The sequence below is a fragment of the Myotis brandtii genome, unplaced genomic scaffold (genome assembly GCF_000412655.1).
Source record: "Myotis brandtii unplaced genomic scaffold, ASM41265v1 scaffold277, whole genome shotgun sequence".
Taxonomy (NCBI): domain Eukaryota; kingdom Metazoa; phylum Chordata; class Mammalia; order Chiroptera; family Vespertilionidae; genus Myotis; species Myotis brandtii.
In genome coordinates this window covers 1,698,207-1,710,821 of record NW_005360548.1, presented here as the reverse complement: position 1 = coordinate 1,710,821, position 12,615 = coordinate 1,698,207, and the positions used below count along the sequence as shown (strand labels likewise).

At 46.8% G+C, this 12,615-nt stretch overlaps 1 protein-coding gene and 1 long non-coding RNA gene across 5 annotated transcripts in view; one reads left to right on the top strand and one right to left on the bottom strand.

The window, feature by feature from the left end:
• The first annotated feature begins 537 nt into the window (after positions 1 to 537).
• LOC106726530 overlaps positions 538 to 12,615 on the top strand; it is a 17,082-nt gene continuing 5,004 nt past the window's right edge. Inside the window, exon 1 of the long non-coding RNA XR_001362599.1 lies at positions 538 to 547. This is a non-coding gene — a long non-coding RNA (uncharacterized LOC106726530). The remainder of the gene's footprint in view (positions 548 to 12,615) is intronic.
• LRFN1 (leucine rich repeat and fibronectin type III domain containing 1) overlaps positions 10,084 to 12,615 on the bottom strand; it is a 14,147-nt gene continuing 11,615 nt past the window's right edge. For all 4 annotated transcript variants that reach the window (XM_014541761.1, XM_014541763.1, XM_014541762.1 and 1 more), the window contains one exon: positions 10,084 to 11,765. In XM_014541761.1, the coding sequence (XP_014397247.1) occupies positions 10,928 to 11,765 (838 nt within the window). In that variant the 3' untranslated portion in view covers positions 10,084 to 10,927. The remainder of the gene's footprint in view (positions 11,766 to 12,615) is intronic.

Below are 12,615 nucleotides of genomic sequence, written 5' to 3'. Positions count from 1 at the left end.
CGATTGGCACCAGCGAGAGCTTTATATGTATCGCGTGCTAGTCAACTTAGTCTTTCTATTTAATAAAAGCCTAATATGCTAAGTGTCCAGTCGTCCGGTCGGCCATTCAACAAATCAAAGTGTAATATGCTAATGATATGCTAAGGCCGCTCAACCACTTGCTATGCACTGACCACCAGGGGGCAGACACTCCAACCAGTAGGTTAGCTTGCTGCTGGGGTCCAGTCAATTGGGACTGAGCAAAACAGGCAAGACATGCCCTGGAGCCCTCCCGTGGTCCCTCCCTGGCTGGCCAACCCCCCACGTCCCTCCCCAGCCCCAATTGTGCATCAGTGGGGTCCCTCGGCCTGGCCTGCACCCTCTTGCAATCCAGGCTGAGGGACTCCCCAAGTATGAATTTTGTGCACTGGGCCTCTAGTTGTTTAGATATACATATTTATATATAGAACTAGAGGCCCAGTGCATGAATTCATGCACCCATGGGGTCCCTCAGCCTGGCCTGCACCCTCTTGCAATCCAGGACCCCTCGGGGAATGTCAGAGAGCTGGTTTCACCCTGATCCCCGCAGGGTTCTGTGCACCAGGCCTCTAGTATACATATAAGATCTTTGGTTAATCTCTTCCCACCCTCTCTTCTCCCCTCCCCTCTTCTCTCTGAGATTCATCAGTCTGTTCCATGTTTCCATGCCTGTGGTTTCCACTCCTGCATTGAGCATCTGCCCCCTGGTGGTCAGTGCGCATCATAGCTACCAACCGGTCGCTTAGGCCTTTATATATATAAACTTGCTTAATTAGACCTGCTTTTTGATTTAGCTGAACTTTTTCCAGCCAAGTGAAGCACCCCAACTTCTCTTTCAGGTTATTGTCAGCAACACAGCAGTAAATATCAACACGATGCAGATTATTATTGTAGATCACACAGGGAGAACAAAGAGTAAAATATTTAACTACAGCAGCGTTTGACTATATTCTGTGCAGTGAGAAAACCTGAAGTCATTTTCAAGGCCCACCATTTCTTACTTCTTCTCACTCGAGTCAAGTTTCTAAGCTTTCTAAATCTCCGTTTTCCAGCTAATGAAAAGAAAATAGGATTCTATCAAGTCTCCTATCTACCTACTCCATGACTTCTGTGAGGATCAAATGAGATGAGGCATGGGAAAACGCTTCACAGACATTTGGTTAAAGTGTAAAATGTTTCCACCTGGCTATAAAGCAAGTCATGTTCCTGGGCTGAAGAAACTCCAAGGAGGCTAGTCACTAGGGAAAGGAAGCCGAGCATTGCTATGTGACGTCATTATCTGTCATTACCCAGTGCCCACAGCCACCATTTCCAGGCTGGGCTGGGCTGGGCTGTGGGCTGCATTTTGCACCATGGGGTCTTGGCAGCATCAGCTGCAATTTGGTGGGGTATTGCTCCGGGGTGGTGGCGGGGCCTGTGTCCCACTTGGGGGAAGCCGAGTGTTGCTTTGTGGGCGCTAGGTCCTCGGTGCTGTTTCTCTGTAAATGGCCAGTGTGTGTCAAGGCAGCTCCTGCATTGAGCGCCTGCCCCCTGGTGGTCAGTGAGTGTCATAGCAAGTGGTCGTAGGGACACTTAGCATATTAGCCTTTTCTATATATAGATAATGGACACTTGGCTTGTTCCCACCTTTGGCTATTATGAATAATGCTGCTATGAACATAGGCATACAAGTATCTTTTGACTCTCTGTTTTCAATTCTTGTGGGGTGGGTATATACTGACAATTTTATGTATTTGTATTTCTGGACATAATTTGCTAATTCGGGAGGTGGGTTTTTTTTCCTCTATAGGCATAAGGAATATTAATCTATAGTTTCCTTTTCTTTTTTCTTTTCTTTATTTTCTTGTCTTTATCTGACAGGGTGGCCCCAGTTCATGTGTAGTTGCTTTTATAGAGGAGGAAGGGCTGGGTTGGGGACTGTTGGTCACCAGCCCTTAAATAAAGCAGCAGATGGGGGAAAAAACACAAATATATATATATATCAATTTTATTAATATTTTCAAAGAACCAGCTTTTCATTTTAGTAATTTTCTTTATTGTTTTTTGGGGGTTTGTTTTTTCTTTTTCTAGTTTTTTGAGGTAGATGCTTAGATTGTTTATTTAAGACCTTTTTCTTTCTCAATATAAGGATCTAATGCTATAAATTTCTCTTTAAGAACTGCTTTAAAAATTTTTATATAGTCCATTTTGTTCTGTTTTTATCCTCACCTGAGGACATTTTTCCATAGATTTTTAGAGAGAGTGGCAGAAAAAGGGAAAACAGAGAGAAATATCGATGTGTTGATTGGTTGCCTCCTGCATGTGCCCTGACCAGGGCCCGGGTGAGGAAGAAGTATGGGGAGGAGCCTGCAACCAAAGTATGTGCCCTTGATGGAAATCAACCCCCGGGCCCTTCAGGCCAATGCTCTATCCACTGAGCCAAACCAGCTAGGGCTACATGGTCTATTTTTATTTTCTGTCCAGTTCAGTGTATTTTTTGTTTGCCTTGAGATTTCTTCTTTGACCATGGGTTGTTTAGGAGTGCACTGTTTAATTTCTAAGTGTTTAGAGATTTTTTCTGTTGTCTCTCTGTATTGGTTCTATAACCCAGGATGATGTGGTCTGTCTTGTTGACTGTCCATGTGTACTTGAAAAGAATATATATTCTACAGGGGTTGGTGGAATATTCTGCATGTTTGGTTCTCACATCGATATTTCTGTCTTTCTCCCTTCCTCTCTCTCTCTCGTAAAAAAATCAATAAAATTATATGTATATATAATTTAAGTTTTTAACTTTATTTTTATTTATTTATCTGATTAATCCCCACTGATTTCTTTAGAGAGAATGGAAGGGAGGGAGGGAGATAGAGAGAAACATAGATGTAAGAGAGACAATTTGATTGGATGCTTTCCACATACACCCTGACTGGGGCTAGGGGTGGAACCTGCAACACAGGTACATGCCCTTGACCAGGAATTGAACGCACATCCCTGTCAAGGCAATAAAAATATTTTTTAAAAAACTTGAAAGGAGGATTGTTTATTATATTTACCTACAGATTTATTCATCCCATCAGCCTTTCTTCATTTCTAATGTTCTGAGTTTTCTTTGGCTTTTATTTTCTTTCTGTTTGAAGAACTTGAGCAAGTCTTATAATACAGTTCTGCTGGTAACAAATTCTCCTAGTTTTCTTTATTTTAAAATGTATATTTCTTTCTGTCTTTCTTTTTAACATTTTATTGATTTCAGAGAGAAGAAGGGAGAGATAGAAACATTGATTTCAGAGAGAGAGAAACATCCATCAGCTGCCTCCTGCGCACTCCCTACTGGGGATTGAGCCCACAACCCGGAATGTGCTCTCACCTGGAATTGAACAGGTGACCTCCTGGTGCATGGGTCAAAGCTCAACCACTGGCCGGCCTAAAATGTCTATTTCACCTTCTTTCCTGAAGAATATTTTCACTGGATAAGGAAGTCTGGGTTGACTGTTCTTTTCCTTCAGCACTTGAAAAATGTGCCACTTTCTCCTGTCAAATTATTGTCCCCCTATAAAATGTAATGTCATTTATGTCTGGTTTCCTTCAAGATTCTTTCTTTGTCTTTAGTTTTCAGAAGTGTGGATAAAAAAGGGGTCACATACTGCACCTGACAAGTTCAGAGGAGACCAACATGACAGACCTAACAAACTCGGAGACCAAAAGTAACCACTTACGATGGTCTGAACATAAAAACTCCTAACTAAAAGCAGGTCACAGCAGGTAGTCACATCCTAGGCTTGTAGAGTCCTTGACAAAGGTCAATCTTAACTTTAAATGAGCCTGTTTATTGTCTTTTTCATCTAAGATATCATACCTTTGAAAGGTCATACCTTGGAAAGTATTCTCCTTTCCAAGACCTCTCAGGGCACACCCGCTGCACTCCTCATTGTTATCTTGTTCCTCAAATACCATCTCTTATGTGCTGTAAATGTTGATTTTTTTTAATCCTCACCCAAGGATATTTTTTTTATTGATTTATAGAGAGAGTGGAAGAGAGAGGGAAAGAGAGAAATATAACACATTGGACCAGGGTGGAGCCTGCAACCCAAGGAATCGAACCCGGGGCCCTTCAGTCTACAGGCCAATGTTCTACCCACTGAGCCAAACTGGTTAGCGCTTTCACAGTTTTTAGAAGCAAAGAAAATCTTCCAGAGAAACTCCCTGTTGGATGTACATGCTTGCCTCATTGGCTAAATTTAGTCATATGCCCAGGTCTAACCCAATCACTGGCAAGGAAGATATAATTACAAGGATGGTGTTAGACTCATCAAAACCCACCTCTGAGGCTAGGGAAAATGTGTTCCAGGGAGAGTGAATACCTAAACAAACTTAGAGCTCTTCGGGAAGGGAAAAGGTGGGAGGCAGAACTAGGGAGCAGCCTAAGATGGCACATGGAGGTTCCAAGGTTGTGAATCTCTTGCAGGACTGATATCCAGTGGCCACCCAATAGGAGCACTGTTTCAGTTGTTAAAATATTGAAACACTTTCATATCAGTTGGAAAATAGCTATTTCCCCAAGACTCCCCTAAGCAGATCCATCCCACCCATGCCATCCCAAGCCTTCCCCCTGCAAATTCAGAAATCAAAGAGTTAGTATCTGATATGGGGGTGGAAGGGGTGTTCCATGATCTGCTCCAATGTGTGGCTAGTGTGCTCTCCGATTCTAACAACAATGTAGTTGTTAAATAGCTTGCTGGCATCTCCAGCTTGTACACAATATGTGTTGTGGTTTTTGGAAAGTGACCACCAATTCTTTGACATTTCTCCCTTCAAGAGGTAGAGTCAATGTGCTCCTCTCATTGAACTTGTATTTGTCACTTCTTCATCTGTCCCACCTAGCTCTCTCGGAACACACATCTCAAACTGTTCCTCTTGGAACCCAACTGCCATGCTGCAAGAAACCTAACCACATGGAGAGGCCACACGAACATCCTCTGGTTGACAATCACAGCTGAACTCAGCTTTGCAGTCATCCCAGCTCAGTAACCAGACACGTGAGTAAAGAAGTGTGCAGAGGTTTCCAGCTCCCAACTGGGGCAGAGACAAGCCATTCCTACTCTGCCATGATCAAGTTCCTGACCCACAGAAGCTTGGAGTATAATAAAATAATTTTTGTTTTATGCCACTAAGTTTGTGTGTTTTTTCTAATGAGGCATACACCACAGTCCCTTATGAGGCATGTCACAAGAAATGTATTACCAAGAGTAACCCACTGAAATTTCTAAATGGTTGAGTTTTGTTTACATTATAGGGGTTTCAGAATCATTCCCATAACTCTATAACTCTCAGACCTTTGCATTCTCATGTTTTCTCAATTAGGAGATAAAGACAGGAGTACAGCCATGCACTAGAAATTACATATAATCCCACAGCCACTCCACTGCATTATATGGTTTGTAAGTGGCAGAACCCCAGTTTGGATGGGGGCAGCAAGGTGTCCAACCCAGGGCATAAATTTATTTCCCCTTCCTCAACACCTGCTTCCTCAGACTCCCTTGCAGTTTGGAATGGTCATGGGACTAAAGGGCTCCTCTTTTTTTCCTTTTTTTTTAAATCCTCACCCGAGATTATTTTTTCCATTGATTTTTTTTCTTTTCTTTTCTTTTTTTTTTTTTTAGAGAGAGTGGAAGGGAGGGAAGAAGGGAGGAGAGAGAAAGAGAGAGAGGGAGGAACATTGACATGAGAGAAACACAATGTTTGGTTGCCTCCCCCACATGCCCTGACCAGGGCCGGGGATCAAACCTGCAATCCAGGTAAACACTCTTGACCTGGAATCGAACCTGTGACCCTCTGGTCCGTGGGCCAACACTCTAACCACTGAGAAAACAGCCAGGGCAAAGGCTTCTTAAATTAGTTACTTTATATAATGAATTTAAAACAATTTTTGATACATGTGTTTATTACTGTTACTCTTATTATTTTAGAATTTTTTCTTCCTTGACACAAAAAAGAACTTCCATTTGTTCCCTTCCTTCCTACTTAGTTCATTGGTATGAGGATGTAAGACCTGGATCTCTGATGGCCATTTTGTGACCATGAGACAACAAGCCTAGAATATGAATCTATCCTTCTCAGGAAGATAAAACAGAAGGGTAGGAAATGGGTCCTTGTTGATATCAATAAGCCATTGCACCACACCCCAACCCCCCTAACTCCAGAATTCTTATTCAGTAAGAAAACCAAATGTCTTTAGTCGTGTACTTGAGTTTTCTGTTTGCAGCCAAGTGAATCCTCACAAATCCATCTCTGCATGCCCAGCACAGACCCCAGAGAAGGTGGTCAATTAATATTTGATAATAAAAAGTTGAATCCTGTAGGACATGTCTGAGTTCAGGCATATGGCCCTCTTCAGTATAAATGCTGTAATAAAAATAAGGCTACAAATCCACTTGGAGAAGCAAAGGCCTAAAAAGAAATTCTGAACTGGATATATTTAGGTTTTACCTGCTCAGCATCCATTTCTCCTGCTAAAGCTCACTTTCCCAATCCTTCATTTGCTTGGACACAAGACTCAGGTTTGCTCAATCAGATTACCCCATCTACAGATCACAGTGACAAGCCTTCTCTGATCTTCCCTAATGAAGGCCTTTGTATAAGCTGTTTCCTCTGCTTGAAATATGCACTACTATTCTCCCGCCACCACCATGTCTTTACCTGGCTAATATCCACTCATCCCTATGTCTGTTAATATAACTTCCTCTTCCAAATACCCTTCGGAATGGTCCACTGGGATTTATATTACTTTTATAGGCCCAAACGCTTTCCCATCTGGTAAGAACTTGGGATCGACCATATGAAGTTGCCAAGATTCTGCCATTTCTGACCTACAAAACTGGCAATTTCATATGATTCAACCTAAAAAACAATTTCTTTAGCTACTCCCCTCTCCCAGGCCACCCAACCTGGACACCCGAATACTGAGGGCTAAACCAACCCCTACCTGGCCAATCATTGGACTGATGTAACCCCAGTGCCACAACCAGTGCAAGGTTGGCATGTGACCCCAATCAGTCCAATCTGAGCCCTTCCCTGGGATGTTGTTGTTTCACTTATACTGGAGATTTTGCCATTTTCTCACTGGGCTATGGTACTGGAAGGATTGGGTTTGTGTCTGCAAATAAATGGCCCCTTTCCCAGCACATGCAGTTGAAAGGAATGAATATGAGCTGAGACAAACTGAGAAATGAGTAGGAAAGTGTCTTGATGGAGTTGAGTCTGGGGTCCAGTCCCTAAAGCCAAGTTCCTTGTGGGTCTACCCTGTATTGTTTCCTTCCCAGTTATATGAGCCAATAAACTCTGCTTTTTAGGTCTATTCTGTTAAGCTATGTTCCTGAGACTTGCTACCAAAAGACTTTGATTAATATATGTCCCTGGCCTGCAGGTGGGGTCAGGCAGCTCCTCTGGGCTCCCACAGTTTCCTTTTCTTCTCCCATCACAGTCCTATTGTCATCTGTCTGGCCAGGAGGGCAGGTATTATATCGATCTTGGTCACTGCTGGGTCTACAGTGCCCAGCACAGGGCCAGGCACAGAGCAGATGTTCATACACTCCCCTTGGAAAATCCAATGCCCTCTCTCATTGCTGTACCTGTTCCTTGGTTTTAAAGCTCTCAATTTTAAAGAGCATATCATTGGCATTAATTCTCTATTAAACAAAGGGCTTAGGGTTACAGGAGAAAGAAGGTGGTTGATGTCCTCCAAAGGGCTAAACCAGGGACCATGTGGACCCCAAATATGTTGATGGATGGATGCCATGTTCTGAGATGACAGTTCCTGATTTTGTTTTGAAGGCAGGCACACCCCACAGCTGGGGTCAGAAATCAGACCATATACCACCCCTGCTCAGAACCTTTTTTTGGCTTCCCACAGCTCTGAGAATAAAATCTTGACTCTTGACCACAGACCACAAGTTTCTGCAGAATCTGCTCCCTGCTTGCCTCTCCCACCTGCTCTCCTCCCACTCCAGTCCAGGCACAATGCCTCCAACACACCAAGCACAATCCTTTCTCAGGGCCTTTGCACATGCTATTTTCATTGCCAGGAATGTTCTTCCCACAATGGATCTCTTCAGAATGGATTTCTTCAGCTCCAATATCACCTTTCTTGATACTCCCCCCGCCATCTAAAGTACACCTCCCAGGCATTCTCTGTCCCAACACCCTGTTTTCATTCATTTCAAGACATTTATTTACCACCAGACACACATTACATATTTACTTGCTTGTTTACTGCCTCCCCCCAAGGGACAGGGGTTTCTTTATTTTATATATATAGTGTTTTTATTGATTTCAGGGAGAGGGAGAGAGGGATAGAACATCGAGAGAGAACCATTGATCAGTTACCCCCTGCATGCCCCCTACTGGAGATTGAGCTCACAACCCGGGCATGTGCCCCAACCAGGAATTGAACCTTAACCTCCTGGTTCCTAGGTCGACACTCAACCACTGAGCCACACTGACTAGACCACAGGGGTTTCTTATTTTGTCTATTTTGTTCACTGCTGTATCTCCTTTGCAGAGCCACGTACATAGTACATGCTCAATAAAGTTTTATCGGGTGACTCAGACAATATAGTCAGATGATTAGGTGTGCAGGATTTGAAGGCAGTAAACTTTCTAATCACAACTCTGCTGTTTACTGGCTGTATAATCTTGGGCAAGCTCCTTAACCTCTAAACTCTTTCTTCTTCTAGAAACATAGATGCACACACTACACATCAGCTGCAGAGTATAAATGTGATCATGCTTACTATGAACGTAACTTCCTTTTGTGAGTGTTATGTGCCTGGTGCTGGGTTGCATGCTCTTCTTTCAATCTTTATTGAGAGGACCCACATATTACAGATGTCCCTTCCCCTCCCCCGCCCCTTGCCCATGCACCAGGGAGGGTTTGTGAGCACAGTGCCTAGTATGTGGGAAGCCCTCAGTACCCAGGAGTCATGATGACCAAGATAGATAAGTGTGGCTGGGTCACTGGGTGAGGGAGCCTCCTGGCCTGTGATTCTCTGGCGCCTTTGTCCTTGATGCCTCCCACCCTGCCTGCCCAGATCTTCCCCCTTCCTCCTGCTGTTTCTATTTCTGTCTTTCTCTCCTCCTCCCCAGGCCTCAGGGGGCCCCTGGCTAGCATGAAGTCTCTTCCTTCTCCAGGATCAGGAAGTATTCACTGCAGCGCCCCCCAAGATTGGGGTAGCCCCCAACCAACTTTCCTTCCCCAGCCACAATCCTCAGCCTTAACTGAAACTCCCCTCCCCATACCATCTTCTGTGCTCCAAGCAGACCCCTTCTCCACTTCCAATCCCTCATATTCCAGGCAGTAACCAATGAGCTCTTTCCCTCCTTCCTCCCTCACCAGGCTGGCTTGGTATACCTGTGCTCGGCTAAGGTCATTGGGGTCAGTCCCCAGCCTCTAGATGCAACATGGTGTAGTGGTAAGGAACAGATAAGACACTGAGATCAAACTGCCAGTTCCATTATTTTCTCACTGGGGATCTTTGGGCAAGTGACTTCAATTCTCCCTGGTTCAAATTCCTGTCTATAAAATGGAACCAAAGATACCTACCTTGGACAGTTGCCCAACCTCAGAAAGAGGAGCTGTGCTTAGCACAATGCCTGTATGTGGAATGAGCATTCACTAACTGCTCAGCAGAATTCTGTGGTTAAGAGGACAGATTCAGAAGTCAGGCTGCCTGCCTTTTCAAATCCCAATTTTGCCACCTTCTGGTTATGTGATTTTGAGATGTTTCTGGGTATCAATTTCCTCATCTGCAAAATGGGATACCTGTAATATGTTCTAGGGTTGTTGTGAGGATTAAATTACTTAAGTGCTTGGCACACAGTAAGCACTCACTAAATGTTAGCTATTATCATTTTATTATTATTTCCCACCTTTAAATCTCTCAGAGGATAGGAAATTGTCTGCAAGTCTCCCTGGTCCCAGTTAGCCATCTTTCCTTCAGTCTCACTTAACCCTTATACTGTAATCTTGGAGACACACACACACACACACACACACACACACATACACACACGACACAGGGGCACACACAGAGGTCAGTAGAGCGCCCTCGGACACAGAAAAAAGTTTAATTCTGCTGCGGCGGGGGTCCTGGCTCCGGTAGGGAGGAGGACTTTGTTTTGGACTTTATTCATGTGGGGATTTACTTGAGGAAAGAGGAAGGAATAGGGAGAGTCTGGTCCTTCCAGTGGGACCTGCCCGGGAGAATGTGTAGTGGGGGGAGGTAATCCCGGAGAGACAAAGAGACTGGACAAAACATGGGAGGGCAGGAGAAGAGACGACGGGACCGAGAAAAAAGAGACAAATAGAAAAGGGCAGAGACATAAGACAGAGAAGACAGAGAGCAGGATAGACACAAAAGAGGGGGACAGAGAAAAGGGGACCCCAAGCCAGACCCTACGGGATCAGAGAGGTGAATGGGCTCGGGGTGGGGCTTTGGAGGCCGCCGCGGGACAGAATAGGATCTAGTCCAGCCAGATACAAGAAATGGGCCCCTCGTCCCTGCCCCTGGTCCCGGGCAGGGGGAGGGGGCTCGTGTCTCAGTGCTGCAGTGTGGGGGGGCCCTGCCCCTCCCCGCGCTTCGCTGTGTAAGGCACCAGCTCCAGCGAGGTCCGCGAGCGCGCTGGGGGAGGGACAAGAGGGGGCGAGGAGTTCTCACGGGAGGAGCCCAGCGGCCCGCTCCCCATCTCCCCAGGACATGGTGCATAGCCGCAGGCCTTAGCCGCAGGCCGCAGCGCCCCCTCGGGGAGAAGGGCCCACCTCCCCTCCAGTCAGAGGTCTTGGCGCTGTGCTTTTTCCCTCCAGTCCTGCCCCAGGGTCCGGGCAGCTCGGAGTGTGTCCTGTCCGTGGCACCAGGAGTCCCGGCGCCCCCGCAGCCGCTCACACGGTACTCTCCAGCATCCACTCGGTGCTGGTGAAGGCCAGGCGCGCCCTTGACCGGTGGCGCTTTGTCCGCCGGGCGCGGCGCGGGTAACTGTGGCTCTGGAAGAGCACCCCATAGTCCCCGTCAAACGAGTAACGCTGCTGTGGCCGAGGCCGTGCGGGTGCCCCCCCAGGAACCAGAGCTAGAGTGGAGGGCGCTGAAGCTGGCGGCCTCAAGGCCCCAGAACGGCTCCTCCGAGGACCCACAGCGGCTCGAGACTCCTCCCCAGAGGCTTCCTCCGATGGCAGGAGACACAGCGAGGTGGCCGAGCCTCCCAGGGAGCGTCCAAAGACTGCCTCTGGGTCTGCGGAAGCTGCCGTCTCTACCACCGTGGTCTTTGCTTCCACCGCCAGGGCTGCCGCAGCCGGGGACGCCTCCTCGCGTAATGCCACGTAGCATTCTTGCGCTGGCGGTGGGGCCTGCGGCGCGCCTGCACCGTTGGTCTGCGAGCACACGTGGCTGACCCGCGGGGGTGACCTAGAGGCGCCCTTGACACGACGGCCATCTCCGTCGCCATAGACCTTGTAGCGGATCATGAGCAGAACGATGAAGACGAGGACCGAGGCAACGATGACGCCCCCGATGGCAATGATCATGGTGCCGCCCAAGAAGTGGGCCCTCAGCGGGCGGCAGGGCGCCGGATCCCCAGCCGTGGTAAACTGCACGCAGCCCACCACTCGCGTGGCTGGCAGCGCTGTGGCACCATCGTCGTAGACCGCCAGCACGCACAGATCATAGGCGCGGCCCGCCGCCAGATCATTCACCAGGAAGGTCTGGCTGGTGGAGGGGATCATCCTGTGGGAAGGGGCAGGATCAGCGCGGAGTTAGCTCTACTCTGAACCAAGCCATTTCACTTGTATGTCCCATCCATGGTGACCAGTGAGAACCAAACCGTGCGTTCCTACCAGTATCTCACCCTTTACCAGGACAACAGCAGCCATTCAAGCAACAAATTTCTAACTTCTCAGGATCCCTGCTACAGGCCACGCCTTTCATCTGCATGCCCTGCCCTCAGACCAACCCCGTCTGTCTTATTGCCTAGTTAGAACACTATCTGTCAATCCTATTCCCTCATCTACATATCCCAGTTCTTGAATGAGAGGCGTGCTATAGCTTTTATGCTCTACCCTAAAGGGAAACGCCCCGTAGCAGTGTCTCACCATATTAGGGTAGCAACAACTGCCATTCAAGGTCTCTTATGTACATATTTTCATCCTTTGAGGGGCCCCATTACTACAAGCTCCACCCCCTACCAGCATGCCCCACCCTCACAAGTGGTCAACTCACACCCCCTGTCTTTATGACTTCAGAAAGGAAGGGAGAGAGGAGGAGGGGCGGGAGAGAAAGAAAAGCATTGATTTTTGTTGTTTCACTTATTTCTGAATTCCTTGCTTGATTATTGTATGTGCCCTGACTGGGGATTGAACCTGCAACCTTGACTATCCAACCAACTGAGCCTCTAGTTCTTCTTAATATATATATATATATAATGATTTCAGAGAGGGAGAGAGAGATAGAAACATCAATGATGAGAGAGAATCTTTGATTGGCTACCTCCTGCATATCCCCCACTGGGGATCAAGCCTGCAACCTGGGCATGTGCCCTTGACCAGAATCAAACCTGGAACCTTTCAGTCTGCAGGCC